Source organism: Camelus ferus, chromosome 12 (genome assembly GCF_009834535.1).
Source record: "Camelus ferus isolate YT-003-E chromosome 12, BCGSAC_Cfer_1.0, whole genome shotgun sequence".
Taxonomy (NCBI): Eukaryota; Metazoa; Chordata; class Mammalia; order Artiodactyla; family Camelidae; genus Camelus; species Camelus ferus.
Genome location: NC_045707.1, coordinates 32,944,143 through 32,971,646, shown reverse-complemented (window position 1 = coordinate 32,971,646; position 27,504 = coordinate 32,944,143). Strand labels below are relative to the sequence as shown.

At 36.6% G+C, this 27,504-nt stretch overlaps 1 protein-coding gene and 1 long non-coding RNA gene across 10 annotated transcripts in view; one reads left to right on the top strand and one right to left on the bottom strand.

Moving 5' to 3' along the window:
• The window catches only part of MSRB3 (methionine sulfoxide reductase B3), a 258,819-nt gene that overhangs the window by 129,709 nt on the left and 101,606 nt on the right, over nucleotides 1-27,504 (bottom strand). For 3 of the 9 annotated variants that reach the window (XM_032493343.1, XM_032493342.1, XM_032493348.1), the window contains exon 5: nucleotides 17,226-17,295. The exons of the other annotated variants lie outside the window; for them this stretch is intronic. In XM_032493343.1, the coding sequence (XP_032349234.1) occupies nucleotides 17,226-17,295 (70 nt within the window). The remainder of the gene's footprint in view (nucleotides 1-17,225; nucleotides 17,296-27,504) is intronic. 9 annotated transcript variants of the gene reach the window in all.
• On the top strand, nucleotides 4,183-15,731 carry LOC116667661. The gene is made up of 3 exons (XR_004324610.1): nucleotides 4,183-4,262; nucleotides 9,359-9,360; nucleotides 15,719-15,731. It is a non-coding gene; the product is annotated as an uncharacterized LOC116667661 (long non-coding RNA).

The window sequence follows — 27,504 nt, the reverse complement described above, 5'->3', positions numbered from 1 at the left end:
ATGAATGAATTAATAAAGAAAATACCATAACATAATTCATTATTTAACAACAAAGTTGGACTGAATTAAAAGATTATCACTTAGTTTGGACATGCCTATCACTAGGCTGAACCAAAAAAAAAAGAAAAAATAGATGAAGAATTTCTACTATTTTGCTTTAGGCGATTTTTCACAGATATCAAATTTAATATAAGATTATTTTCCTGCCTATCAAAAATAGTGCATTTCTTCAAACTGATTATTAATAATTTCATATGTAGAAACCACATAGCCTTATCACCCATGAGGAGTTCAGACATTTGCATCTGTGAAAGGACAATGCGACAAAAACCTGTCAAGAACACTGAGGTGTACTTTGGGCAGTGTGAACATCTGGTATCTATTCTTTGGAGATTAATAATGTAGCTGTTCTGCAGCAGGCTTTACTAATTCCTTTGAGCCCTGCACAGCATTTTTAAATGGTTCCAAACACACAAGACCCCTAATTGGTGTGGATTTCATCTGCAGTTTTCTTACAGTCTCAAAATATCTCAGAAACTCCTAAGCAGGAATTGACAGGAAAAAGCTTCCCTACTTCCCTTTGTAGAGGCAGCTATTAATAACTTTTTTCAGGTTCAATAAAATGACTAAATCAAACCATTTCAACAACAAGAAAAAATTCGGGAGAGGGACTTTATTTTCCCTGGCTTGAACACTGTCTCTTGCTACTTTAAATCACAGTTAATGTTTTAAAAAATATATCGTACACATAAGTCAGTTGTAGACATTTAGCATCAAAGGATCTGAGCAACATCACATGTAGCGGCCTGACCTTTAGCCATAATTTCTAAGTGCCATTAAAAATTGTCTCTCAAAAAGGTTTTAAATTTAGTGTTGACCTAATAACCTTGATCCAAAAACATTCAACTTTAGATGATTATTTTATTTTGCTTCCAAAAGCTCTTCAGTCCAGTGAAGCATCCATTAGGAAGCTTCACAAAGAGTTTAGAGTTAGCTTAGAATTTATTAGCTACATCGAACAGGAAAACGGTGATTTGGGTTACTTGCTGAGTGAAGATTATTTACTGCTTAACTGACCTTAAGAATTCCAGGAGGGATATAGAATGGGGAAATTCAAAGAAATACAGATCCTATTCTCAGCGACATGCAATCCAGACCAAAAGTGAAATAATGTTCCATTCAACTGCAGTCCTGAATTAGGTCTATTCACACTACACAGCATCTTTTGGGACTGTCAAACTATCACTTACATTTTGTAGTTGGATACTTATCAAAAATTTCAGAATAATTCCTCTCAAATATATGAGCTTGATAAAAATGTAAGATTACTTCTAAGAGGGGGTTAAGTCTTGAAATTCTTTTGCTTTTCTAAATTTTCCCCTGATATTTTTCTCTAACTAACCTCTCTAAACTTCTGAATAGGCTTTAGATCTTTATTCTATTATATACTTTTAGTTACCACAATCTGAAATAAAATATTTCCTTGTTTCCAAAAATCTATGATCCTTTACTGCTCTACATCACCTTTTTATGACACATCAAAACTTAGTTCACCTACTACAATTTAAATTTCTGACAGCCCATCTTGAAAAAATATGTTGAACCAGAACAGATTGCTCAGAAAAGCTATTAAACACAAATAATACAGAACAAAATGATCTCTTAGAGTTGTTTACATGATGAAAGATGATTTTTCCTTTGTAGCAGACACATTTCAAAGTTGAAGCAACTTATCAAACACTGCACATTCCCTGATACATTAAAATTTTTAAATAAGTTACATCAAAAAACATGTAGCAAACTATATCAAATCAAGGCACACTCTGACAACTATTCACTTAAAAAAAAATCCATTAAAGAAATCTTGTGCCAATACTCAGTACCCGTTACTCAGAGCTCTTCTTTTTCATGTATTTAATCATGTTCCAATATGCTACAACCTACTGTTTGTAATGGGTGTTTCCGGATTGTTGGTTTCTTGGCTATATTCCCCCAATTAGAATGTAAGCTCCACGTGGGCAGAGATAATTGTTTTGTTCCCAGTGCATTCAGTGCTCCTAGAAGAATGCTTGGCATTTAACACATTTTGGTTGAATGAATTTTCTATATACATTCTTGTTACTCTGGAAATCTGGGATTTAAAAATAATCCTTGCTTTGGTTTTAAAACACACAGTCACAAAAGTCCTTGTTACAGAATTAATTATAGAGTCTCTAGGTCACTTACTAATGTTTATTGAAGATTTTGGCAATTTTCTCTCCATTTAAAACCCCTACCTATGTTCTAAGGACCTCTATGAAAGTAACCCACTTATCACATCCCACATATCAACAGCACTATGAGTACCTCCGAGAGCTGAAACTAATCTACTCCATGGAGCCAAGGTCCTGTATCAAGCAAGAGCCATGGGCACAAGTGGCCTTTGCAACTTGAAAGCCTCAATGGTTTTCATTCTGACCACTGACAGGTTTAATGCATTAAAAATTAGATGTCATCACATAAAGAAAGTTGAACTTCAGATAAATGAATTTGGCTAAAGAGAATATATGTACACATATTTTAATTTGGCACTGGACCATCATGACAAAAAAACAAACAAATAAAATTCCATAAAGGTCCAAACATATGGGCTATAGGTTGATATATCATTGTCAGCTGTGCAGTAATATTTAAGTCCTACCTCACTAAACCAGCTGTAAAAGACGCAAGGTGCAGATGCAAGACGTGGCTACTTAGTGCTGAGCAGGTATTAAATAAATATTTTTTGAATAAGCAAACCAAACCGAAGCTAAAGAAAGTTTTAACAGAAATTGAGAAAATGATATCACAATAAATCAATGCATATATTTCAGACAGTTTTGACTAAGATCACCTCTCAAGCATTTATTGTGTCTTTTGTCACTATTCCACAGTACAGCATTCCACGAATTACTACCTCTTGGTAGTATGTCATGGGCACCTATGTAATTTCCTTGATCTTTTCCAGTTTGGGTAGCATAATATTTTCGAAGGTGTAGTCAGCATCCTTTGACATAAAGCACTCAACCATGTCCTATTAAAGTCTCAACCAAGCATTATTGAATAATGGCCAACATCATGGTCTTAGAGGCTAGGTAAAAATCAATTTTAACTACATTTCCCATATTAGAAAACTCCCTTAGGGGAAATTTTACTAAGGTCTGGTGCTATAGAGAAGATTTTTAAAAATCACCTTCTTTGACTTGAGGTATAAATCAAGAAACAGTATAATAGCTCTTTGATAATCACCAGTTTTTATTTTTGTTTATTTTTATTTATAATGGCTCTCCCACACAAATAATTTTTACTTCTCAATTAATCCCAACTTTTTGCTCAGTTCCAGGTATTGCCCTGGATTTCTGGCCTCCAAGATATCTTAATGTTATTACTGTTTTAATATTTTGTTGCTTATCTCCTATTTATTTTTTAAATATGTCCTGTACACATTTATTAACCATATACAAATGAATAAATGTGAATATATCCTATGTATTTTAAGTGCAAACTTTTTTTCTCTGTTTTCTTGGCCCCTTTCCTTATACTGCAGGAAACCTAAGTTAATAACCTAATAAGGGTTCTACCACATGTTCTTATAGCCTTACAAAATCATAAGTATCTACATACACGTAAACATACATGTTCTAGTAGCTACATAATATTCCATTTTGCAACCATCCCCCAAATGACAATGACACTGTTTCCAATGGTTTTTCCTCTATGAAATATACTGCAATGACAACCTTGCACATACACTACTACATCTGGTAGAATTTTTCTTCTTATGGGATGGATTCTTAGGAATAGGATTGCTACGTCAAAGGGTAAATGTATTTTCATGGATATTTCTAGATGGGCTTCTATAACAAATACAGTTGAATACATAACCTCCACCAACAATAAGTGTTACAGCTTTAAAATTTTTCCAGTTAATTATTGTCGGTAGCTCATTAAAGCAAAATTTGTATTTCACTGGCTATCTGTAAGACAGACAGCTCTTAATGTTTGTTTGCTATTTGCTTTTCTGGGACTTGTATCTTCACATTTTTGCCCTTTTATCTGTGGGGTTATTTGCTGCTGTTGTTTTTCTACACAGCTGGCAACAGTTTTTTGTATATTGTAGATATTAATTATTGGCCTTTTCATTGTAATTATTCTTCTGTGTCTGTTGCTTCTGTATTGACTCTGTTTATGATTTGGTCAGTCAAATATGTCTAATCCTTTCTTTTGCACTTTCTGGGATCCTCGTCTTGGTTAAGAAGGGCTCCCTGCCTCTGGACTACACACATAGTATCCTATATTCCGTGCAGGACTTTTGTTTTGCACTTAGAGCTTAATCCATTTGTGATTTCTTTCAGTATATGGGATAATATTTCAATTTTACTTTTCTTTCATAAGGAAGAGCGAACCATCAACAATTTTTTAACTGTTTATTCTTGACCGAGTTTAAATACCATGTTTAACTGATATCTATTTATAAATTCTCAAGTCTGTTCCACTGATCTACTTGTATATTTCTATGCAAATACAATTTTATTATGGTGGCTTTATAGCATGTTCTTATATCAGGAAAGGCAAGTATCTACTTACTGGTTTTCTTTTTCACAAATATTATTGTGTGTGTGTGTTTTTTTCCTTAAGTGGGTTCATTATAAATTGTAAGTTAATCTATTTTTTTGTCTGTCAAAGAATCAACTTTGAATGTTTATTCTTTCTACAATTGTTTAATGTTTTCCACTTCATTAATTTTAACTTTTATCTTTATTCTATCTTCCTAGAATTTTTATTGTGCTTTTTATAAAATTCCTCTATTTCTCATCTTTTTTTCCTTTAATAATGAAGGTATTCAAGGTTATAAATTTTCCTCTAAGTATAATGTTCACTGTATTCCATAGACTTAGATATTTATTTCTAATTTCATTGGATTATTTTTTAAAATATGTCCTTTAAAAGTCTAACATTTAGTAATATTTTCTTTATGGTCAAGTAAATGATCTATTTTTTAATGTTCCATGAAAATACAAAATTATATTTTTTATCTGAGGGATTTTTAAAATTTGAAAATTCTTTATGTATCTACTAAATAAAGTTTATTGATTATATTATTTGGTTTTTCTATCTCCTTACTTAGTTTTGACTACTCACATATCTCAATCTGAAAGAGACATAGTGAAGTTATCCACTATAACTCTGTATTTTTAAATTGTTTTCTTTCATTTCTAAGACTCCTGTTCATATATTTAGATATGTTATTTCATACCCACAGGTTTATGATTGCTCTATATTCTTCATGAATAATGCCCTTTTATTACCCCATATTTGCCCCCTTATCCTTTTGTGCTTTTTAGTTTAAATTCTACTTTGTCTTACAGTAATATGGCTATTTCTACTTTCTTTTTGGTTTGCTTTGACCTAGTATCTTTTTGACAACCTTTTTACTGTTGAACTTTGTTTGTTTTTGTAAGTAGCCAGAGTTTAATTCAATCTGATAATCTCTGTCTTTTAATGGGGGGAATTTAGTCCACTCATACTTGATTTAACAACTTAGGTAACTATCTTGTTTCATCTTTTTTCCTTCGTATTTACTATTCATTATTTGTAGTGTTTTCCCTCTTGTTTCTGCTGTTTGGATCAAATTCCTATTTATTCCATTCCCCCCCACCCCTTGTTAAGTTACTTTCTCTTTCTCTGTGCTTGCAGACAGAATTATCTACTATAAACAATACACTATATACAAGACACAGTTTCCTCCACAAGGACCCATTGTTTTCCATATCAGGATGCTACATCCTCCCTTTCCTGCTTTCCCTTCCTCTCATGCATGTGAGCTAAAGCCTTTCAGAAACTTTCCTCTCTGCCTTCCCTCCCCTTCTATACACATTACCCTGACATCTTCCCAGGCTCCAGGGTTGAGAAATCTAAGGCTAATCTGACACTTCTAATGTAAATTTAGAAGTTCATAAAATTTTCTCTTTATCCTTGATGTGCCAAGCAAGGCTTTTGGTGCCTATGCTTTCTTATTAATCCTACGTGCAATCTGGTGAGCCTGTGCAATTTGCAGGTGATGGAGTACAGGATGTGCTACTCCAAAATATGGCACCTGGGCATACTGAATATTTTAAGCTGAAGGAATTTGAGAAATGGTATGACCTTCCCCTGAAGCAGGTCATAAAACTTTCACGTGAGGGATGGCCCCGCTAAATCTAGAAAAAAAATAGCATCCTTATCTCCAATACCCGGAAAGGAATGAAAGGAATTGGAATGAACAGGCCTTGTGGTTTCCCCCAGTTTACTACACTTGGCTCATATCCTTTTTTGTCCTATCACATTTTTTCAAGAGTGTCCACTCTTCATCAAACTTACCATGAAAACATGCAACTTTAACTGCTTCTCTGGGTCTTCATCTCCGTATGAAGGTTTTTGTGTCATGTAAAACGTATTTTAAAAATTTGTTTTTCTCTTGTTAATCTATTATAGGAGCCCCAGCTGAGAACTTAGAATAGAGGGAAAAGATATTTTTTCTTTCCTTACACAAACTTGAATCTTTCTTTAGAGTAGGGGAAAAAATTTTTTTTAATGTCTATTATCTACATGTTAAGCCTCCTGGAGCTGTCTTTCAAGTCTCTTAATTTTCTCGTCACGATATAGACCTCTTTATGTTTTTACTATGTGTTTTCAGATATTTCTTCCAATTTGGGTTTTCCTTTAATTCACTTTTTACTGAATTGTTTAGTTGGGAAATCACACTATTTTCAAATCTCCGCTTTTTAGGGGGCTAGACATGAATTTCTTTAAATGTATCAGATAGGATATTTCAGCTGCAAGAAAGAAATGACACACACAAAAAAGTGACTTTTAAAATAAATATAAACGTAACAAAGAGTTTATATTTAGGTGGTTCCATGTTGGTCAAGTAAGTGGCACAACTACCTCATAAGGGCCGATGTGTTTTCCTTTCTGCTCTCCTCACAACGTCAGTGATGTCTCCCTTCATGGTCACACAACCACTGCAGCAATTCCAGACACCACAGGCAGAGAGGACAGCATCAGGGAAAATGGGAGCCCTTCAACTAGTGTGTCTCTTCTTATCTGTGAGGAAAACTTTTACCAGGAACCTCCACTCAGATTTCCCTTGAGATGCAACTGATCAAGAATGAGGCACCTGTCCAAGCTGAAATCAATCATTGACAATGGGAATACGTTTTTATGATTAGCTTAGGTCAATTATTATTCACCTGGGAAGTCTCCCTGCCTAAAATAAAAGAGAATGAATATAACTATATTAGCAACCAGTGTCATCACAGCTGTTTTTTATTGTTGTTGTTTTAGTTTAGTTGTTATCTGTCTCCTCCAGAAGTTCTGTTTCATCAGTTATGTGTCTGTTTGTTTTGATTGATCTTGTCTGGGTATTGGACTCCCTTACATGTGTTGTTATGTTTGTTTGCTCACATGGGCTCAGGACTTGTTATTAAATAATCCAACAGCTGACAGTCTGGCAGATGATGGAAGTACAGACGCAGATGAGTTCCCAGATCTTGCTGAGGGAATAAGAAGAATACGAGAAATCCCCCCTGTACTCAAGATTTCCATCACTTTTTAGCTCAGGAGATTCAGAGAGGCTGTAATGCAGAGAGTACACATGAGAGTGTAAGGGTAGCAAGCCATATGCAGGGCCACCTTCAATGAATGTTATTGTTATTATTTGTCAGATGCTGTGCTAAGTGATTTACATTTCTTGTCTTATAGATACCCAACAGCAACCCTATTTATTCCCATTTTACAGGTGGAAAGACTGAAGTTTAAAAATTATTATGTATCTTTCACAAGGTCACTTTACCACACAGTATTAAGTGGTGAAGTTGGCATGTGAATCTAAGTTTGTCTACAAGTCTTTGCTCTTAAATACTACACCAAACTGTCTCTGAGGCAGCCCAGAGAGTTGTTAAGTTGAGACAGTGATGAAAGAAATAAAATAGTAAGAAGCTGCAAACATTTCCTGAAAGTCTGAAAGTCTACATTCTATCAGATGATGAATGATTTTTGAAAATGCTCTTTTCAATAAGTAATATTATACATATGAAATCCTGTGCTGCATGTCCCATGGTCAATGCACGAAAAAAAAAAAAAAAAAACTTTGGAAATGATGAAATGATGCAAAGCAGCGGTTATTAAGCTTTTTTCGTTCCATGGGCTTTTTGGAAGTCTGGTGAAGCCTACGGACCACTCAGGATAATGTTTTAAAATACATGAGAGGAAATATGTGGGATTACAAAAAAGAAACAATCTTTAAACAGGGTTATCAAAATACTAAAAAAAAAAACAAAAAAAACCCCAATTTATAATATAGTTATAAATGTGCATTTTAACACATTAAATAATAAGCTCTAATGGTGGCTCTAGTAAACGCCATAATTTTGAAGCAGTTATGAGTGTAAGTGCTATTCTGAGATATCTGTGACAACCGTAATATAATATGAAAATATCTATAAATTCTATGGGTGATAGTCACCAATACTACAGTCACAAATACTACTGTGGGTTGTGATCTACATATAATTGATAGAAATTGTGGTTAGTGGAACACGAATATGGATTTTTTTTCCCGTCCAAATTCACAGACCTTCTAAATTTAATCCAAAGACCCCAAGCTAAGAAGCTTTTGATCTAAAGCCTTTGCCTAAGTATTCCATGGACACTATTTTGAAACTTCTCAGCTCTCCCTGATTGACTATCATGACTTTTATCAGAATAGAATTTTTAAAATTTTTTTATTGAGTAATAGCTATTTTATAATGTTGTGTCAAATTCCAGTGTAGAGCACAATTTTTCAGTCATACATGAACATGTATATATTCATTGTCACATTTTTTTTTCGCTATGAGCTACCACAAGATCTTGTATATTTTTCCCTGTGCTGTACAGTATAATCTTGTTTATCTATTCTGCATTTTAAAATCCCAGTCTGCCCCTTCCCACCCCTAGAATTTTTTTTTAATTGAAGAATAGTTGATTTACAATATTGTGTTAGTTTCAGGTATACAGCAAATGATAGAATAGAATCATTTTGACTAAGAGGGATGTATTAAGTGGAAAAAGCATGGAATTTTAAGTTTAATTTGCACACATACACAAACACACACAACTAGGTTCAAATCCCAGCTCTGCAACTTGCCATCTGTGAAATCTCTGACAAGTAACATAACCTCGCTGAGCCTCATTTTCTTCTGTAATTTGAAATAAAAAATTTACTTCCTGAGATTATTGGGGATTATTGAAAAACGGATGAACTATCTGGACCCCCTTCAGAAAACTATTAATCCAAAAGCATATACCCAAACTTCAGGAGTTCACAGACCCTGGGTTACTAGCCCGGCTTTATCTTTTACTGCCACCTTGATAAACTGCTTTCTTATCAGAGAACTTTACCTTTCAGAGGAGGAGGAATGTTGCCCGGAAGTCCATCAACGCTTTCCTAGAAACTTTCACAAAATGTTATCGAAATCTTTCAAAGTGCTTTGTAGGAAACATGACAACCTGAACCGACTCATCAGTGTAGTGTAACACTATAGTGCTGTGAATAAACAGGTGTATAAATTTTAAGAAACTTGAAGTACTGTTCTTTACTCAAAATCAATATTGCTCAGGCTGTAACTATACTGAAGTATTATGGCCAAATCTGGTTTTAACATCCAGAGAGATACATGGATAAATGAAAAAGATTTAGAAGACAATCACAAATACAATGAAAGGTTTTTAATGGCCTATACAAATGGTTAAAGAAATAAGTAAGTAAACTCAACATCGTCTTGAAGTATATAAAAACATTTTTCATTACAGATTTGGTCTTGACCAAAAGATGAAGAAGAAACAGCAACAAAAATTTTAAACAGAAAAGTACAATGAGTCGGAAAGAGTTCTTTACCTTATCTTATAAAACAAAAGTAACTGGATCGAAACAACAAATCAGAGACTTGACTAACATGTATTTTTCTGCCTTTGATGATGACCTCACCATTGTTTTATTTACCAATATTCAAAACTCATCTGTTGTACTCCCACCTCTACTTAGTCATTAACTACTGTGATGTGAATGAAAAATACTACAAACTGTATCAGTAAACAAAGAATGCTGAAGCTACCAAGTCATCAGCGGCTGCTGCCACCCCCCAGTGAAGACAAGCCTGCAGCCCAGCCTCTGCCACCACTCACAGTGGTGCACCCTGAGGGGACTCAGAATAAGAAAGGACAGGATACTGGCCCTGGATAGGGAGGTGCTCGTCAAAGGAATGAAATCAATGAGCCCAAATGTTTGCTTCCTCCTATACACAGAAAAGCGCTAAATTCTTTAACTTGAGATGCCTGGTTTCTTTAGTTAACAAGTAATCCTTTAATGTTCCAACTACCTGGCCTTTGTTGTAAAGCTCCTATATATCCTGGCTCCTTCCCTACCTCTTTGGAGCAGTCCCTCAGAGCCATCCGAGAGGCTGTCATCCTGGCTCGAGGCCTCCCACCAAATGAAACAGAGCTCTCAGTTTTTTGGCTGCGCATTTATTTCAGTCAACAACGACTACCACTATCTCTCATTCCCATCCCTTCTCCATTCCTCAGCCACCATCAAAACCTGGAGTCCCACTATCTTCTATCCAGATAACATTTAATTGGCTCCCAGACACAGTGCTCTCTCTGCCCAAATTACTTCCTAGCTTTACTGTTTGTTGCCCCATAGCCCCCCACTTGCCATCTCACGTATGGAAAAGACGGAGCATGCGGAGGAGTATTTTTATGGTTGCATCAACATGCCCAAGCTCATGACCACATTTTTCCTTCGTTCATGCTCTTTCACTTAACTGGAATTTTGCCATCTCCAAATCCCAACCATTTGTTAATACCTTCTTCAAGTCCTCTATATGTTCCTTGAAGTGTTTCATAACTATGCTCCACCATTTCTGAGTGTCTATGACACCTAACAACTCTATCGTACAACCTGAAACCTACTCAATGACACTTTAAATTACTGTCTGTTGTTAATATGTTAGGCTTATCTTTCCAACCAGATACTAAGCTATTTGCATAGTGGGCTAGATATTAAACTACAAAGTAGACAATAAGAATCCATTCATCCAAATTTCCAAAAAAGAAGACTGGACCCCACACACTGTAAATAAGCAGTCTTTAAACCAAAGATTTCACATAAGACTGCTGCAAGGGTAATTTGCTTACTTTGAAAAGTAAGCAGCTCAAAGAGCAAAGATTCTCCAAAGAGTATGCTAGTCCTTGAACAGAATCTAGGGAAATGATCAAGTTCCTCCCTGCAGACAAGGTAACCCACAAAGCCTGAGGTGCTGCATCAAGCAAGGCACTAGGGCAATACAAGCAGAGTATGTCTGGTACTAGGCCTGCAGTGTATGGATCTGAGAGAATATCTGGCAGAGAAACAAAAGGAACGGCCAAAAAGCAGACTCTGGCAAAGGAAGCAGCATAGATGCAGGCAAAGATTTCTTTCAGCAGAAATAAAATGAAGTAAGTTTTTGCAAAAGCAAGGAATAATTTTTCAGTCAGGAAAACTACCAACATCAGACAATAACCTTTAAGAAGTGCTATCAGTAAAGCAGAGGTATGATGACACTCAGAAATGCCTCAAACACCCCAGTGACAGTGCCCAGGTCTGCAAGCTCTGTGTGAAGGGGTGGAGTTTTTTATTTTGGTTCATTTCTCGGCTGCTTGAAATATTTCATTACATAATTTTTTTTCAAGAAAAGTATGTAAACAATATGCTTCCTAAATCATTGTACATCTGAGAATATCTTCCTATTTCTTTCATAAGAGAATGACACTCAGCTGGATACAGAATTTAAGAGTCACAATCTTCTTCCTCACAACTTTAAAGCCAAATTGTTTCATTGTCTTCTGATGGATAAGGCCGAGATGTCTGAGACATGACTGATTTTCATTCCTTCAGAGATTTTTTTTTTCCTTTTAGATGCTTAAAATATAGTTTTGTGGGTTTTGTTTTTTGAAATTCAAAAATTTTACCAGAATGTGCCTAGATACTGGTATTTTTCACAAATTCTATCAGGGACATAGTAAATGTGGTCTTTAAAAGTTGAAATTCCTATCTTTCTTAATATATCTCTTATTGTTGTTTTCCTTTACTGTGCCATTTTTTCTGTTTTCTTCCTTAGGAACATCAATTATGCACTTAGTTGGATCGTTGTTTCCTATCTTCTGTATAGATCATCTTCTTGATGACAATCTTGCAATCATTTTCTTTTTCTTTTCCCCTGCATTAGAGGAGAGTTTGTCAAGGGGCTCTCCTAATTACCAATGATATTTAGCAGATTCAATTTGTTTCCTTCTGCTTCTAATGAAGTATTCAGTTCAGCTACAGGATTGTTAGCTGCTTTGTAGGATTTTCTTAATTCCGTCAACTCTGTTATATCTTTGTGATCACATTTCATCCTTCACCTCTTTTCTAGAGTTTTAAAAAATTTTTTATTGACAGTACAAATGCTTTTTCAATAACAATATTTTTTAATATGTATGCTTTCCCCCCAAAGCTTTGTTCTCTTCATTTGCTTACACTGCAGAATATTTTGTAGGTCCCATGCACGTTCATTTTCTGCTTCCCACAACAATCAGAAGAAAAGCCTGCTATTGGCCCCAAATTCATATGAGCATCTTTTCTTTTAATCCTTTCACTGTCCACCTATGTGCCATTAGAAGTCTCCTCTTACGTGGAGAGCTGGAGATTTGACTAATTTACCTTTCTATCACCAGCCCAGTAATCCAGTATACTGAGGGGAACAGGAGGGAGCAGGTGTCCAAGGTGGTCATTGGGGACACGTGTCTCTGTATACCTTTCACTGTGTTTGGCAAATCTTTATGCCAGGAAACATTTTTTTTTCCCACATGTAATTTACTCTTTGGCCTGGCCTTCCCAAATGTGTGATGGGACTATGTCTGGTGTCCAGCTGGTTGCTAGCTACTGTCTGGCCCAGCAAGGACAGGTCCAATCCTTACCTATTTTGTGTGACGATAACCACCTTTAGACCTCTCCACTCAATTGCTTCTCAATACATTTGTTCCGCAGTGGTGAAAGGATTTCCAAAATGGACAGTTCCCCACCTGTCCCTGGGACTAATCTGGCCTCTAAGCTGTCAACTCTAACTTCAGAAGTATTATTCAGGTTCTGACAGAATCACCCTAACTGACAACTATACCACTTTCTCATGAGGGAGAATGACGAATCTTCCCTTAATATCATGCATTAATTACATCCTAATCTTCCTTATTTGGCAGTTATTCTCAAAGTTAAAAAAATTCTTTTACATTGCTTTGGTTATTTTAATTGGAATTTGGAAGAGTATGGGAGGAACAGATGTCTTTTTATCTTGATATTGTACCTCAAAGTCTAACTTTCTCCTCTTTAATCTGCTAGTGTGAAGAAATTCTTGTATTGGAATTTTCAAAGTAACTACTATTAAATAAAAGTGAAGGTAAATAACATTCAATAATATATACTTATCTATTGTGATTTATAATAAAAAAATGCATATTTTGTCTTCATCCCTGTTTCCGAAAAGATCTCCCACGGACGCATGCAAACCTATGTGGCCTCTCCCTGGAACACATTTACATACACAATAATGATGGACTAGATAATTATTAATAGCACAATGGGATTCTAGTAATGTGTCAGTACCTTTTGAGTTTTATAACTGCTTTGCTGTAAGGGATCAATGTTCGAATACCACGGGGTAAACTGTGATACTGTGTTTTATAACAAGAAACATACATTTGCTCTTTGGCCCCCTCCTGGCAGACTCCAAAAGCCCCTGGAATTTCCCAAGAGATCAGAGCAACAAAGGTGTCCTTTGTTATTCATAACAAGCCCCATTCAACCAACCACACCTGAGTTTATGTTAATGAGGTGACTTTTTAAGGATGTGGGCTGGTTGCCAGGGGAATCAACCATGTGATTAGAGGATCAGAACTCCCCAACGTCCTGGCTGAAAAGAGGGGCTGGAGACTGAGTTCCACAAAAACCCAAAACGATGGGTTCAGAGAGCTTCCAACTGATTACCATGTGAAAGTGCTGGGAGAGTGGTGCTTCCGGAGGGCATGGAAACTGCACCAACTTCCCACATAACTGCCCTGTGGATCTCTTCCAACTGGCTGTACCTGAGTTACATCCTTCTATAACCTACTGGTAATCTCGTAAGTGAACTGTTTTCCTAAGATCTGTGAGCTGCTCTAGCAAATTAATCAAACCTGAGAAGGGGGTCATGAAACCTTCAGTTTATAGCTACAGGTCACTCAGAAGTACAAGTAACAAACTGGCCTTGCAACTGGTATCTGAAGCGGGGGTGGGGGCAGAGCCCTTAGCCAGCCTATGGTATCTGACACTTTCTCCAGGTAAACAGTGTTAGAACTGAATTAAATTGTACGACACCCAGCTCATGTTGCACAACTGCTTCATATGTGGAAAAATCACACGCCTGTATCAGAATCGAAGTAGTACTATAACAGTCTTAAGAGTAAAGGAGACACACAACAGGAGTGTGTTTTTCCTCTACATTTATACACACACACACACACACACACACACACACAATTATTACGGTAAAGTATACATAAAGTAAAACTTACCTCTTGAATAATTTTTAGGTGTACAGTTTAGTGCCATTAAGTACATTCACATTGTTGGGCAACCATCACCACCATCCATCCCCAGAACTTTTTCCTCTTTCCAAACTAAAACTCTGTATCCACTAAACAATAACTCCCCACTCCCCCCAGTCCCTGTTAAGGACCATTCTACTTTCTGTCTCTAGGACTACTCTATGCTTCATGAATTTGACTATTCTAGGCACTTCATGTAAGTTGAATCTTACAACATTTGTCCTTTTGTGTCTGCTTATTTCACTGGTATAACGTTTTCAAGATTCGTCCGTCCTGTGGCATGTATCAGACTCTCATTCTTTTCTAAGGATGAGTAATAGCCCATTTTAGATATATACCACATTTTGTTTATCCATTCATTCTTTGATAGACATTTGAGTCATTTCTATCTTTTGGCTGTTGTGAATAATGCTGCCATGAACAACTACCTGTTCAAATCCCTGCTTTCAATTCCTTTGAGTATATACCTAGAAGAGGAACTGCTATGTTCAATTTTTTGAGGAATTGCCAGACAGGTTTCTACACTGGCTGCACCATTTTACATTCTCACCAATAATGTACGAGGATTCTAACTTCTCCACAACCTCTCCAACACTTGCTGTTTTCTATTTTGTTTTGTTTTTAATAATGGCCATCCTGATGGGCTCAGAAGGTATTTTTATTGAGTCATTCTCATATTCACAAATCACCTTACCCCAAATTTATGTAAGAAAGGGAGAGGGGAGTTACATATGCCTGGACAAAGGCCTTTTTCACTGTATGAAACTACTCACATTGGCAATGAAACATGCAGCCCTAGCATCCTTGGTAAGATGCTCGCAGCAATTAAGACAACAAGCTCTAACTACTGCATCACTTGACTGACGCAGATCTACCTTCTACCTCCGTTAGGAAAAACAACTATTAAAGAAAGACCATGTAAGGGACTGGGGAAGAAGGTGGGGAGAGGTTACACTGCCAGACATCTTTGTTCCTGTCTTTACCTGCTAAGAAAGTGAGTCAGTTCATTTACCTAAGTCAGGATCAGAAGAGCAGGAGGAGAATACGGATGAAGAAAGGAATTAACTGTTTTAAATGTCAGCTTGTGCTAACATATATCTCTAAACCTCCATTTCAGCTCTCTTATTTTACTGTGGAACCCTCAAGCTTTTAACAAGTTTTTTTTTTTTTTTTAAATTTTGGAATCCATTCATCTTTCCTTACCACAAAACTGTCCTGTGCCAGAATCTGGTTCTTTTCTCATGGGTCTAACATTTCAGCTTGTTATAAACAGCATATGGATTCAGATTATGCAATGATAATGTGTGCAACATTCCAAGGATTTATATTTTCTGTATACATGTGAACAGTAAGTAATTACTGCATTGATTTTTCTATACTCTAAAAATAAATAATGTATTAATAAACCAAGTAAAATACTAATCTGGTACATATAGTTTTCTATGATATGTAAATAGAATCCTTTCTTTTATTGATTTAAATTTTTTTTTTAAGTCCTATGCTGAAAAATGAGAAAGTAGCCATAAAACAAAACATGTAAGTACCCAGCTTTTTGGATAAAATTCTAGATTTTAAATCCTTAAAGACACCAAACATACTGAAGTCTAGTAAAAGATTTCCTAGCAATCAACTTCTGAGTAACTTGTTAGTGTCGACGTTCTACCAGCCTTACATTTTCTGTTTGTCCCATGCTAGGTGCATCTTGCCAAACAGCTTATCCAGACAGACTTCAGTCTCCTCTGTGCCTGTTCAGCTGCCATTTGTTATTAGAATACAGGCATTATCTTTTAAAACACACAAAGACATGCATATGCAGATGAAGCTCTTCACATAAGCGAAGATATTGTGTATTAAAGATAATCGCTAAGAATATCTGAAACTCACATGTCAAAAAGTATCATCTTCACTTCCTTGGACCTTTGAAACGGGAACGCACAAGGGTTCTGGCTTTCCACTATAACCTGACTTTCACCTTGTTCAAAAAGAGCTAAAAAAAAAAAAAAAGAGGAAAAAGGATATCCAAAGGCATTTCTCATCAATTGCTAAATGGTCCAATATATTTGTAACTCTATCTTCTTTTCCTTTACACCAAGTGAGTGATGAAAACCTGATGGGACAGGCGAGCAGCACACTAACATCCAGTCACTGGTGTCTATTCACATAAATAGACAAAAACAGGCCTGCGTGGGCACAAGAGGTTCATGCTGGGAACTGCACAAGCAGTGAGTGAAACACCTCCAGCATGAGAGGAAGAGGTTAAAAAGTTTAAAATTTCTGAATAAAATCATTAGGACTAACGCAGTGAAAGGGATTCATTTTTCAATTTTCTTGAAAAACAGGCCTCAATCTGTGACCCGGCCTCCCAGGTATTACATACAGACTTCAAGAACACAGTCATTCAGAAAGTAACTGCTTCAAGGAGTCCGGCTAAAACTACAAAGACCTGAAATTCCAGGCGGACACAGGGAATTCTTTGGGGAATAAAAGAATTTTATGACTCAGAAGATTAAAATCTCCTGAATACTCACTGAAGTAATCTAATGAAGTATTGTCACCAGGAAAGGAGTTTGATGAATTTCTGTGTTGTGCAGGAAAATCCTAAGCAAAACAAACAAACAAAAAAAACTGAGCAAACTTGAACCTATATTCATTTGTAATTTTTCCTTTCGGGGTAAAACTAACTTCAAGGACACCAGAATTTCCTATAGGATCTAACATTTTATAAAATGCCACATTTTTTAACTACTGGGATTTTAAGCAAAATTTCATATCCATATTTAAAAAAAAAAATCCATATCTTACTCAAGACACCCCAGGAGTAGGCCCAGGATTCAAACGTGGGTCATTTTGAGGGTTCTTAGTCTTCAAATTTAATATAATTTGAAAGAAGTAATAAGAGTTGAAGGTAAAGGCTTGGGCCAGGTGCCAATGGAAAGAGAAAGGAGGAGGTCACGTTTTTCCTGGGGAGATCAACAACAGCAAAAACCAGACGTGGCAGTGCTTTCCTGACTTCAGACAGTGTAAGCACAGGAGAAAATCAGCATCAGGGGGTCTAGCCTTATCTTAAAACACTTCCCATTTTTTCCTACTCAATTCTGATTCAAAATTTTGCCTGTTCTATATGAAACGCCCTTCTAATAACCAGTCATAAAAAAGTAAAGCAAGCAATGAAAGCCTTCTGTTTAATCTTTCCCAGGGACAAACAGTGTAATGTACAATATGTAACTATGAGTTAGATTGCAAATTACTTTTATTTAATTTAGTCTAGTGTTTAGCTTCACCTCTGAAATGTCAGTCTGCATCCTTCTATTTTGGTTTGATGCTATAGTCCACTTTAAACAGTAAATGTTTACATTAAAGGGACAAGAGAATGTGTGATGTATTTTTAACTGTCAGGAGTGTTGTGAACAGCAGCAGCTGGAAGAATATGGAGTCTGCTTCACTGCTATCCTGAAGCCTTTTAGAGTCTTTGGATCAGAGGTTAACTTCTTTCATTGCTCATATTAAAAACAAAAACAATTCAACTGCCGTCTCTGAAAAATGTGGTAAGATTTCTAGAGTTCACTTGTGGTCTCTGCACGGGGCTCTACACTAACTTTCTGCTGGGGCAGGGAGTGAACTGGTCACAGGACGTGGAGCTTTTCTTTCATTTTTGAGGTTGCTAGTTCAGATGAAGTCAAAAGGCAGGAGCAAAGAAGGGATTTCCATCCCGGGAATGACTTAGAAATCTCTCTGAACTGTGCTTGGTCCAGTTCCTCGGCCGTCTCTGTTCACATCATCCTGAATTCATTATGATGTGGCCCCTGTTAAGAGGCCAGCTCACAAGACCAAACACTGAAACCAAGTTGATTCCCTTAACATTTCCAGATCTGGTGAAATTCCATGAATAAAATGGAAGAGAGCGTTTAGCACTCTTACTCTTGCTGCAGTAACTTCAGGCCCAGTGGAAATACCCCTGGGGAGAAATAAAGCCTAAGGCCATGCTGGGGGATGGAAACAACCAGCACGTGCATAATTAGACTTCAGATCTGACCCATCGAGTTCAAGAATCATTTGAAGGCGGACAAAAGCCTCCATGGTCCAACTCCTACCTCCCTCTCCAAACGCATCTCAAACCACGCTCCCTACTGTGCTCCAGCCACACTGGTCTTCTCTCAGTTCCCCTAACACGTTGAGTCACTGCTTATCAGGGTCTGTTGTATTTGCTTTCTCCTCTGCTTAGAACACTCCCCCAAGCTCTTTGTTTGGATTCTCATACTTCAGACCTTAGCTCAAATATCTCCTTCCCCTGTAGGCTTTCCCAGAAATCCTATCTAGATGAGTGCCCCTCCCACCATTCCCTGTCATCTGATCCTTTCCATTTCTTCTACACTTGTTATCAGATGTCATCCTGTTTATTGGTTTCCTGGTTTAGTGCCAGACACATACACACACTAGAATGTAAACTCCTTAAGAGCAGGAGCCCTGCCTTGTCTGTTTACCACTCTTTCTACTGTTCCGAAAGCAGTAAATATTTAGCGAGTGGATCTGTTTACCACTCTACTAGAGGCTGAGGGTAAAACAACATGAAAAGATGTAGATCATCCTCAAAAACTTTATGAAGAGTACGGAGACTGGCGAGTAATCATAATACAGTAAGATAATTGTTTTACGGGGGGCACATAAGTCTCGTAGGAAGAGCCTCCATATGCCTATTTTAATGGGGAAAAAGTCTCTTCCGAGGGAGTAGATTGGGTGTGCAAAGGCACAGAAACAGCCATTAGCAACACACAATTCCATTCTGTGGGAATTAGGTCAGGTTTTATAAAATATAAATTGCTAGGGGTGAGGATGGGGAGAAGGGGAATTAAACCTGGACAGAGAGGGATCCAGGTCATGAAAGCGCTTCCTCGCTATGCAGAGGGAGAGAGAGTTCATTTGATAGCCAGTAGGAAGCCACTGAAAAACTCTGGGCAGTGGGGTGACATGATCAGGTTTGCATTTTAGAAAAATAACTGATAACGAATTTAGGTGATTTAGAAAATGAAATTATGAACAGGTAGCAGAAGGCCATCCAACAGAGTTTCACGATGAAATGGGGATCACAGAGAGGAAGAGGGGTCCAATGGCAGGGAAAGCTCAGACAGATTTTGCTAATACTTCTCTTGTCTCTGGTATCTGTCCCTTGTTTTATTAGGCCATACACTGTGGTGTTCACCCACGGAACAGCTCTAGCAGGAGAGTCTAGATCCCAGTGTCTATCTTAAGGAGGGTAATCTATGGGGACTGAGCTAGTCCCTGGATAGGAAACTTTTCTTTTTCTTTTAGGTATTTAACGCTCCCAGACATCCTCCCTCCCGAATCCAAGCAGGATTTAGAGGCAGAATGCTGCCACTAACCAAGGAATTCTGTTTCACAGGTGTGTGGACATTTCTTATCCTTTGGACCCAAATCCCCTAGCTCAAGTGCCAGCAGGAATATTGTGACCCACACAGTGTATCCAGGTAAACTGCAGGACATCATGTATGCAGGGCCAAAATGTAGAGGCAAGAGGACTGGAAGTACTACTGAACCAACCACAGGAAGACCAGTGAAGCACAGGGTATGGCAGTAGCTTCAAGCACTTGAGTTTGCAAAAACATAATGGGTTAAAAGCACTGGGCATCTGTCACTAAAGTTCTAAGATTGCCAAGCAGTTTGGTGGAGGCGAAACGAGATGATGATCACCTCCAACTCGGAGGAGAGCCCTAAGGATGCATGACCTGGCGGTGGTGATCTGCCACACTCACAGCCTTTCTCAACCAGAGTTCCCAGAGAGAATGAAGCTTGAAAACCCTGATGCAGGGCCTAACCCAAGGCACCCACTGCACGTAATTAACTTCTCTCCTAAGCATCTACAGGGGTCCTCATTATGTATCATACTTGGGAAAACTGAAAAAACAGTTACTCAAATCTTTTTCTGTAGCCTATGGTTCAGAAGAGGAATCCAGGGTGAGAAGGGCAAGGGAGGGCGTGGTTTGCTATGTCCTCTCTTGTCTCAAGACCTTCACTTAGTCTCATTGCATTGCTTGGGACTATTCTCACTCAAGCCACGCCCTCCCTTGCCTAGCTCTCTTCTGCTCATCCTCTAGGCTTCAGCTTAAAGCCAGAGACCTCCCTTGACCTCTCGTACTGAGTGAGTATGCCTTGAACCGAGACAGAGAGAGGTCCAGGTCATGAAAGCCCTTCCATGTCATGCTAAGGGAAAGTGATTCCACCCTGCAGCCAAGAGGGAAGCCACTGAAAACCTCTGAGCAAAAGGATAACATGACTGGATTTGCTAGTTCCAAAAACCTCATACCTCTTCCTTGTAATCTTATTTTAAAAACTCATTTAATTAGGGCAGGACCTGAGTCTATGCTGCACCATTTATACTCAGCGCCCAGCCCATTCGAACATGTGCTATGTTGGTGTTTAAAAGAAAGAATGAATGAACAAATAAAGCATGATCTGATATTTGAACAAATGTGCCTTGACTGGAAGGTAGGAAAGAGGGATTTTAGCAATTTAAAGAGACATTATTAACATACAGGAAACTGTCAAGTGCTACTTACCAAAAACAGCACTAAATACCTCACAAAGAGGGGGTACTATGATCAATGCAATTAAGCAGAGTTGCCTGTACTTTTAATAATGTTTATTGAAAAGCCGCTGAAACATCCTTTTCAGTCCCATTACTCCTATCCAGTTAATGATGATGGCCTTGGGCTACTGAGAACCTTTGAACATGACATACAACTTCAAAGCCCACAATACGCAGAATGAAGGGCACAGGTGAAGGCAAAATAAAGTAACCACTTATTCTTCAACTGAGGCTGCAAGACGGGAATATAGGTAACATATTGCAGGTAGTGGAGTGGCTGTTCTTAAATATTTTCAGTGAGAACAGCCTCGCTAAACTTTTTTTAGTAGCTTTAGTGGTATTTCATAAGCCTGTTGCTTAAATTGATGACTTTTGTTTAAAGGAAATCTGCCAAATTACTGGGTAGGAATAACTGAAAAGGGGCCATACATACACACAAAATAATAGTAATAGTAACTGTGATATTAAAAATAAGATTAAAATAGAAAGGGTCTGGAATTGAGTGAAAATATGACTATCGTAATGGTAACAGGAACACCACCCTGAATTCTTGACAAGGCTCTCCCACATGAGACCCTGGGTAATCCACGTGCTGCCTTTCTAAAGCTTGTATCATTTTAAATGCATGCATTGGATATATCATCTTTAATGTTCTTCTTTCAAATGCTAACATTTTGTTCCTATAAAATCAAATCATGACAAATTATATCCTCTGTTTTTTATACATGTATATGTACATGTATTATATATTTAGTATGTGCTAAATATAAACTTATAAATGTAAATACAAACTACATATTAAAAATAATCTAGTTTACAATGAGATAATCAATAGTTTATGGTGTAGCAATACAACAATGGTTCTTCTCTTTCATCAATAACTGTATATACATTTTTCTTGTCTAAAAGGCATGTATGATTGAATATTTGAAAACTAAAAACAGCTAAACATCTTATAAAGGGAATTTTGTGAGAATTTAAGCATTTGCCAATCTAATGATCAAAAAGATATGGTTATCATTACAAATTTTTCAAAGGTAAAAAAAAGTACAAAGTTCGCATTCATTTGTACACGTGGGGTTTTAAGAAGGAGATCCGAGCATAATGGGTAGCATATGTACAAGGGCTGCACTGGTGACCATAGAGAGGACGTATTTTATTCAACCACAGAATAGACAGATACATAAAACTTACACAGAAAGAAATAACACAAGTAAGACTTCCCCACGGAAAGCTCACATTCCCATTGCTCCAAGCGTTTGGGAGAGAAAAATGTCACTAATCAAAAAGGAATTAAAGTCTCCATGGCATATTCAGAGATAGGAACACCCTTCTGTTTGCTTGATACATCTTTCACTTGTACAAATGCCATTATTATGTGAGTAGGAAAAACAGACCTAATGAAGTATATACTGTATCTGAAAACAGTACTCTGTTTTGCTGAGCTTTATTTATTTGAAAGGTACACTTAATTGAAACCCTACACAGTGAGTACCCAACAAATTCCCAACTTGTTGAAATAAGATAAAAAACAAGATTGTATATCAAATATGCTACCCCATAAAAGAGAGGGGAGGTCCACCGCTAGTAGTTCCAATAAACAGGACCAAAATGCTACAGTGTAAAAAGGTCTCCAGCACGTTTACCTGTGGGCAGAAACCAGATAGGGCAGCAATATACCTCATACACTCATTCATTCCACATCATTCTCTTTAACACTATTTAACTCTTCTGTTAAAAAGAACACAAATAGTAACAGCCAGAAATGATCAATTGTTTGCTAAGTTATGACAGGTATTATGCTAAGCTCTTTAAGTCATTTAATCCTCTCAACAACCTCATGAAGTTGACACTATTGTTTTATATCAGTTTTAACAGGAGTTAAGAGAGATTAAGAATTTCCCAAGATTACACAATGAACAAGAAGCTAAGCTGGGATTTGAAGCTCTTAACCCTCTCTCTAATGAAATCCCAACAACTTTTGATCCAGTGCCAACCAGAATACAGCATAAATAAACTAAATAAAATATCAACTGTATAAATTATTTGTAACATATGTATATGATGATATCCTTAATATATAAAGATAATTTACAGGACAATAAAATTTATAAATACCTCAATAAAAAGTAGGCAAATGACATAAACCAGCAATGCATAAAAGAAAAAAGTTCAATAATTATATTTAAAAATCTAAACTCAACTAAAATGCAGATTAAAACATTAATGAAATACTAGGTTTCAAATATGACACACACCATCAGGTATTACATAGGATGAAAATATTCAGCATTGAAGAAAGAGAGCATGGAGAAACGGAAACACCCAAAGAATCCACATGGAAATTAAATCAGCACAAATTTTCTGGAAAGCAATTTGGCAATAACTACCAAAATCCTTTAAAGTGCTCATAACAAGACAAGAAAACACTGAGAAAGTATACCACTCCTACTGTGGTTCTAAACAATCTGTTCTTTAAAAATTAGAAAATAAAGCTGAAGACCGGGGAAGACTTACTATGTAAGAAATAGCTGTGATAAACTTATAAAGGTTATTTTAAATGCTAAATCAATGTAACCATTGGTTTGAAGTATAATGTAACATACAAAAAGGATTTTATAAATGGATGAGGCATTTGTAAGAAAAAAAATTACCAACGATCTGAAACCCAAATCCCCAATTATTTCAATGAATCTATAACAGTAGAAGAGAGGGAAAAGGAAAAATTATACACACACACACACACACACACTTGTAGCTATCAGCAGGCACTCTCTAGTTTCCCCTAAATCCTCCTAGCAATAGGCAACCGTTAACCTATTTTCTGTCCCTACAGATTTGTCTATTTAGGACATTTCATATCAGTGTAATCATGTAATATGTCCTCTTTCATTACTGACTTTGTTCACATTAGATAATGTTTCTAAGGTTCATCATGTTATAGCATGCATCACTACTTCTTTTGGGGGTTTTTTTGGCTGAGTAATATTCCACCAAATGTATTTACCATATTTTAGTTATCATTCATTAGTTGATGGACATTTGAATTGCTTCCATCTTTTGGCTATTATGAACAATTCAGCTATGAATATTTGTGTACAAGTTTTTATGTGGACGTATGTTTTCGATTCTCTTGGTTATATCCTAGGAGTGGTATATGCCAGAAGGATAATATGCTAACTCTGTTTAACATTTGAAGAACTGCCAAAGTGTTTTCCAAAGAGGCTGTACCATTTATATTCCCTCCAGCAATGCATGAGGATTTCAATTTTTCTACATCCTTGCCAACATTTGTTATTGTCTGTCTTTTTTTATTATAACCATCCTTTTGGGTGAGAAGTGGTATCTCAGTGTGGTTTTCACTTGCATTTTCCAAACGGCTAATGTTTTGCGTTTTTTCAAAAGTGCATGTTGGCCATTTGTATATCTTCCTTGGAGAAATGTCCATTCAGATCCTTTGCCCTTATATTTTCTTTTGGTCAATGAATGAGATTTTATTTTTCTAAACTCATGAAAATCAAACTAAATTTGTACAGTTCTTGAGGTTCTGTTTAAATCTGAATTATTTCATGGGGAAGGGTTTAGCTCAGAGGTAGAGTGCATGCCTAGCATGCAGGAGGTCCTGGGTTCAACTTCTAGTACCTCCATTAAAAATAAACAAATAAACCTAACTAATCCACTCCCCCCCCCCAAAAAACCCCACAAAAATAATTAAATAAATTTTAAAGAAAGACTTCAAAAAAAGAAAATGAGAAGGTAACCAACAAAATTTTTTTTAATTTTTAATAAAAAATCTACATTATTTTGTAAAGCAGAATTATGTGCAAAGTGAAGAGCTAAAAGAAATTCTTTTTGAAATATGTATCTGTATTATTTTTCTTAAAAAAATAATTTAAAAAGCTAGTAAGTTCAGTAATACCTTAAATGAGTACTAACAAGCAATTCCTGAGCTATCACTATTTACAGCAATAGAGACAAATCTCTTTTCTTGACAAATAAAATTGTATTTACTTAAAGTGTAGTCTAATGATTTGACACACACATGCTCTGCAAAATGATTACCACAATCAGGTAATTAACACATCTGTCACCTCCCACAGTTAACCCTGTGTGTGTGTGTGTGTGTGTGTGTGTGTGTGTGTGTGTGTGTGTGTAGACTTAAGGTCTACTCTCCTATTAGCGCATTTCAAGTATAAACACAGTATTACTAACTACAGTGCCACCACGTTGTACATGAGATCCTCAGAGCTTATTCATCTTTTAACTGAAGGCTTATACCCTCTGACCAGCACCTACCCATCTCCCTCACCTCCTAGCCCCTGGTAACCACCATTCTACTTTCTGTTTTTATGAGCTAGACTTTTATATATATATATATATATATATATATATATATATATATATATATATATATATATCACACATAAGTGAGATTATACTGTATTTGTTTTTCTCTGCCTACCTAATTTCATTTAGAATAATGTTCACCCATGTTATTGCAAATGGCATGATTTCCTTCTTTCTTACGGATGATAGTATTCCATTGTGTATATTTATACCCCACATCTTTCCTTATCCATTCATCCGTCAGCACTTAGGTTGTGTCCATATCCTGGCTGCTGTGAACACTGCTGCAGTGAAAATGGGAGTGCAGATACCTCATTTCCTTTGGACACACACCCAGAGCTGTGACTGCTGGATCACATGGTAGTTCTGCATCTAATTTTTTGAGAAACTTCCAAACTGTCTTCCATGGAGACTACACTAATTTGCATTTCCACCAACAGTCACCAGCATTTCCTTTTCTCCACGTCCTCATCAACATGTTGTCTCTTGTATTTTTGACAAAAGCCATTCAGATATGAGTCAATATCTCATTGTGGCTTTGATTTGCATTTCCTTGATGATTAGATGGTGATGAGCATCTTCTCTGGTACCTGTTATAGCCATCTGTATGTCTTCTTTGGAAAAATGTCTGTTCAAGTCCTTTGCCCATTTTTAATCAGATTGTTCTTTGGCTACTGAGTTGTTTGATTTCCTATATATTTTGGATATTAACCCCTTACGAGACATATGGTTAGCAAATATTTTCTCCCATTCTGTGAGTTGCCATTTAATTTCCCTGATTGTTTCTTTTGCTGTGAAGAAGCTTTTTAGTTTGTAGTCCCATTTGTTTATTTTTGCTTTTGTTGCTTGTGCTTTTGGAATCATTTCCAAAAAATTGTCGCCAAGAACCATGCCAAGCAGCTTTTCCCCTACATTTCCTTCCAGTAGCTTTATAGTTTCAGGTCTTACATTTAAGTCTTTAATTCATTTCAAGTTAATTTTTGTGAGTGGTATAAGATAAGGTCCAATTTCATTATTTTTCATGTGAATGTCCAGTTTCCCAACACCATTTATTGAAGAGATTATCTTGTCCCCATTGTGTGTTCTTGGCACTCTTGTCAAATATTAGTTGACTATACATATATGGGTTTACATCTGGCTCTCCACTTGGTTTCATTAATCTGTATGTCTGTTTTTATTCCAGTACCACTGTTTTGATTACTACAGCTTTATAATATAATTTTAGATCAAAAAGTATAATGTCTCAGCTTTGTTCTTTCTTAGGATTGCTTTCACCATTTGGGGTCTTCTGTGGATCTATACACATTTTAGAATTGTTTTTTCTATGTCTGTGAAAAATGCCATTGGAATTTTGATAAAGATTCTAATGAATCAGCGGATCACTTTCAGCAGTATGAACATTTTAACAATGTTAATTCTTCCAATCCATGAACACAGGGTATCTTTCCATTCATTCGTGTCTTCCTCAATTTCTTTTACCAATGTCTTATCGTTTTCAGTGTACAGATCTTTCACCTCCTTGGTTAAATGTATTCTCCCATCTCCTCACCTGGCTGCCTGGTTTGCTGCAAATCTCAGTGTCTCGGTGTTTTGGCTTCACTGTGTGTTGGTCAAGATGAACCTGGTTCAGTAACAGTATCTGTTGGGAACTTTTGCCTCTACAAACATCAAGGATATTGCCCTCAGTTTTCTTTTCTTGTAGTGTCCTCATATGGCTTTGGTATCAGGACAATGCTGGGCTTAAAAAAAAAATGAGTTTGGGAGGTTTGGGAGTATTCCCTCCTCCTCACGTTTTTATAAGAGTTTGAGAAGTATAAGTATTAATTCTTTCAATGTTTGGCAGAATTTGTCATTGAAAC